We start from the raw sequence: 4,658 nt of genomic DNA, 5'->3' as shown, positions 1-4,658 counted from the left end.
AGGAAGGGCTATGCTTGTCATAGCAAATGATAGTCCCAAATCTCAAAGATCTTGCAGACCCACACTCCCAAATCTCAAAGATCTTGCAGACCCTCACTCCCAAATCTCAAAGATCTTGCAGACCCTCACTCCCAAATCTCAAAGATCTTGCAGACTGTCACTATCTTAAGTAAGGTGAAGTAAAAGCTGTGGCAGGTGGCTCACAAGGAGAGGAGAACTTACAGCAGTCTAACAGTCTTTCCAGTCACAGTCAAGAAGTCATCATCAGCCAAGGCACGAAGTGCTTCTTCAAACATTTCCTTTGTGACAGCCTTAAAGAAGAGAAGTAAATCAAGTAAAATTGGAAGGGGGGGTGGGGGGAGAAAATACTTCAAAGACAGTAAAAATGCCTTCCTTCCTACCAGTTTTCTTATCAGTTTTTTTAAGTTTTCATTTGTTCTTTTTGCATTTTGAAATCTGGCCTGGAACCCTGAAGCCAAGTTTGCTATTTCAGAAGCCAGAGTAAACTTAAGATACAGCAAAGATTCAGCTCATTTATCTGTAGTAGAATTGGCTTTCTGGTCACATCAGCTGAAAGTGTTAATGTCTCCCTTTCCCTGCATAATGTGATTTGAAGACAAGAATGTTGATTTAGAAAAGCACCATGCTTTTAAAATGAAAATGTAAAAACAAAGCAGGAAACTTACTGTATCAGACTGTGCTCGGAGATCATCGAAAAGCTGTTGGTACTTCAAAGCTGGTGTTTTACCCTTGGACTGGATAAGCTTCCTTAAGGCTTGAGCCAACTCCTCTTTCCGCTTACGCGCTGTTGCACTCATTCCTTACAAACGGAAAGAAAACATCTTTTAGAAATCAACTAAGGAGGACACGTTAAGTTACGTTTAAAAATTACAAAAGCCCAATAGCATCCCAGCAGTAACGCTATGAAAACACAAACCTGTGGTGAGGATGGATATGTCCACAATTCCGGTCCTTGGATCAGTAGCAGATTGTTTCAGTGCTTCCCGATGGAGGCGTTTTGCTTCTTCTACATCAATTGTTCCAACTTTGTCAGAAAAGCGAACTTTAGCGTGCGCTTCGGCCAGCCGGATCAGAGACTCAAGTTGCCGAGGGTACGCAGAAACCATTCCCCTGCCGCTACCGATCTTCCTCATGTCCACATATGCCTGAAAAGGAGAGAATAATTAAATGTTTCAGTAAATCCTGGTATTTCCAGTATTTTCAGAGTCCCCTTCACCCCCCACCCTCCTTATTTCAAACTATGAGCAGTTCTGGCAAGCCATTCCAAATACTGTATTTCTGCTTATACACACTCACAATTCTTCTGCAATGAAGGATAACCACATTTTCGCTGTTGTAAAGCAGTTAAGCCATGAGAACGAATCAAGTTTTGAATCAGTATAAAAACAGACTAGTCTTACATACTAGTACTGGTGTCTATTATGACATATTTATTTATTTCAGTATAATTTTATGCTTTTTATGCAATGGAACCAAACACATCTGAAAGCTAAAGATCAGAGCGCAGAACAATTTCTGTACTGATCCCTATTTCCTTCTAAATGCTGGTGATTTGGGGACTTTTTTTTTTTTTTCTTTTTTTTAAGGATCTTTCTCTAAGTTGTCTATAGATAGAAAGCATACATAGTAGGGAACATTCTTAACAGCAATTCTTTACCTCAATAAGGGCTTGGCTTGCTTCTTCACTTAACCTGGGATTTATATAGCTACGAGCATATGCAATGTAATCCCTCAATACTGCCATATCCATGTATTCCTCCTCCATCTTTTCTTCACTCTGGTAGTACAGTGAAACCAAATGGCGAGCAAGACGTCTATCATAAGCTTCATCACGTGGATCCAACATTAAAAAGATCAAGTCAAATCTGAAAGGGATAAGAATCCAGTATTAATGTGTATAGTTTCTTGCCATTTAGTTTGTTTTAGGGGTTTTGGCTTAACAAACAGAGGTAGAGGTTATCTGACTATTGCTACTCTAAATAGGAGTTGCTCTATTAAACTGAAAAGGTAATTTTTCTACAATTATGAAAGTACAGAACAGCAGAGTGGATTTCCTTTCATCCTGTGGACTTGAAACATTGAAAGTGAGAAACATTCTGTGAAATTCAGATCCCATGTTCAAGGCTAACAGTTTTTGTTTTCTTAAAAAAAAAAAAAAAAAACAACAACAAAAAAACCCACCCAAAACCACACCAAAACCTACATCCCCCCCAAACAAAAAACCCCACACACGTACCAAATACACAGAACAAACTTGCTATTATAAAAACTGCCCTGAAAGGCAACAGCAAACAGGGCAAATACCTACATAGTTATTTCATGCATATAAAAAGTTAATAAATATATGTATAAATAAAAAAGGCAATTGCAGTTTAATCCTGAAGAAAATGGTTTCTCATTTTACAAACAACATATTGAACTATGCTCAACTATAGGCAGACATGAATAATATATTTTTAGCAAGCCAAACGTGTATTTTCGTAAGTTTAAATACAATAAATGGTGGAACTGAGATGCTGCCCAGTTGTTCTTTTCTACTATTTTTAATAATTTTCACAAGAGGAAGTATACTGTCTCATAAAACTGAGACAGCAGGAGTTCAGTACCTTGACAACAGTGTATGAGGAAGCTGAATGTTTTCAATAGTAGTCTTTTTTGGATTCCACTGTGATTCTATAGGGTTAGCTGCTGCTAGGATAGACGCACGAGCATTCAGTTGGCAAATAATCCCAGCCTGTCAAAATGAAAAACATTTCTGAAACCAGCTGCAACTACGTGCCACCAAAACTCCTCCCCCCCTCAAACTTTATGACATTACCAGTGTTATTAAATGGGTTCCATAATAAAAACTGCACTGCAAAAGCCTTTTAGAGTAAACAACGAACAAAAGCATCTGGAAATACTACAGTTTGCTACAATAGCCATATTCTTTTGTACATTTGGTACAAGATCTAGGATTGATCCACTGACAACAACAGAAAAGTGTAATCCTTTTCGGTTACAGCTGCCTAGCAGAGACCATGCTTAGTGCAGAGAACTTGAAATTAAACAGATGCTTACCTTGGCGATGGAGAGAGTCTGTTGTTCCATTACTTCATGTAGCACTGATCTTGTGCTTTCATTCATTTTATCAAACTCATCAATGCAGCAAATGCCATTGTCACTAAGTACTAGAGCACCTGTCTGAAGAACCAGTTGCCGTGTTTCTGGATCCTTCATCACATACGCAGTAAGACCAACTGCACTTGAGCCTTTGCCAGACGTATACTGGCCTCGAGGAACCAGGTTATACACATACTGGAGCAGCTGTGATTTACTGGTTCCAGGATCACCACAGAGAAGAATGTTGATCTCTGCACGAAAATTGCCTCTTCCTGTGTGAGTAAAATCCTTTCTTGATCCCCCAAAAAGCTGAAGCAGAATACCCTATAAAAATATTATCTTTAAAAATCAAAACAACACCTCTTGTATAGCTAACAGAGCAAATCCAACTGTTGAACTGAAATATCTAATAAACACTGCTAAAAAATTAACATAACTCAGACATGAAAGACAACACTTGAAACTTTTTAGAAGTCTTTAAAAGGCTTCATTCTTTATAGATATCCTCAATTTCAGTTAATTACAAACATATAGTTAAACTGATAGGTCCTGCAAACTCAGCTTCTAATTAAAGTTTGAAATTAGATTCGTTCCAAATCTATTCCAAAGTTTACATCATCAAAATTTTGATAACAAATTCTGCTGACCATATGAAAGCCAGAATATTGTTTTCCCCGAGGACATGTTTATAATCTAGGAGCAAAGTACTATTACTTCTTTTGTATCATTAGAAAAGTTACATTTTCATCAGCTTTTTAGTCAAGACTAATCAAGTATCATTGACTTTTCAGGAAAACTGCTTTACTGTGTTTACAACATGACTTAAATAAGAGTTCTTCATTTGCCCATAAAGTTTCAGGTCTTTTATTTCACCCGAATTTACCAACACTGCCTCCTTTGTACTTCCTAAAGAAAAAGTATGCTCGCAGTAAAGAAATAAAAGTAAGTAATTTCCAGCGTTTTGTAAGTACTGGAATTATTACTATAAACATATGCTTGTAATTTTATCAGTTAGCTAAAATTATCCTTTTCAAATTTACTAAATTAAAATTTTACCATTTCCCACTATTCTTTTTGTATTTCTTTTTCCTCTACTAGAAAGTCAATGGCAAGAAGTGATAGTGGCAATGACAGCTGGAAACAGCAAGGAAAGCAGTACACTACTTCATGTAAAGCCTCTGCACAATCACAGCATGGAAACCTTGCAGAGGCATGGAGCAAGCTGCTTGTATTAGTTCTGTTCTCATTCACTTGGAACAACTTGCAGAGGTCAGTAAAACCTGTTCAGTAGTTACAAGAAGGATGACCTGCCCCATTTTATTTTCCTTGAGGTCCCCAATATAGAGTGTTGGTGCTCCAATGTATGTGAGTTTCAAGCACTTTCAAGTCTTAAAGATAGAAATTTGGTATGTTGTTGTGAACAGGTTTTGCTTCGAACATGAAGAATCTCCCTTGATGAAGGGTCCCTGGCTTTCCTCAACTCCAGTCACTACGCTAGCTCTACCTTACTAGTGGGCTGAGGAAGTAAGAACAAA

At 37.7% G+C, this 4,658-nt stretch overlaps 1 protein-coding gene across 1 annotated transcript in view; it reads right to left on the bottom strand.

The window, feature by feature from the left end:
* Positions 1-218: 218 nt before the first annotated feature.
* MCM4 (minichromosome maintenance complex component 4) overlaps positions 219-4,658 on the bottom strand; it is a gene marked incomplete at its 5' end in the record, with an annotated part of 9,844 nt that continues 5,404 nt past the window's right edge. Inside the window, 6 exons of the mRNA XM_010166275.1 lie at positions 219-311; positions 687-820; positions 938-1,166; positions 1,679-1,886; positions 2,628-2,755; positions 3,082-3,447. Of these exons, the coding sequence (XP_010164577.1) occupies positions 219-311; positions 687-820; positions 938-1,166; positions 1,679-1,886; positions 2,628-2,755; positions 3,082-3,447 (1,158 nt within the window). The remainder of the gene's footprint in view (positions 312-686; positions 821-937; positions 1,167-1,678; positions 1,887-2,627; positions 2,756-3,081; positions 3,448-4,658) is intronic.

This window comes from Antrostomus carolinensis, unplaced genomic scaffold, assembly GCF_000700745.2.
Source record: "Antrostomus carolinensis isolate BGI_N321 unplaced genomic scaffold, ASM70074v2 scaffold6294, whole genome shotgun sequence".
In the NCBI taxonomy this organism is placed as follows: domain Eukaryota; kingdom Metazoa; phylum Chordata; class Aves; order Caprimulgiformes; family Caprimulgidae; genus Antrostomus; species Antrostomus carolinensis.
Note: the sequence above shows the minus strand (reverse complement) of the source record. Positions and strands in the feature narration are given on the sequence as shown.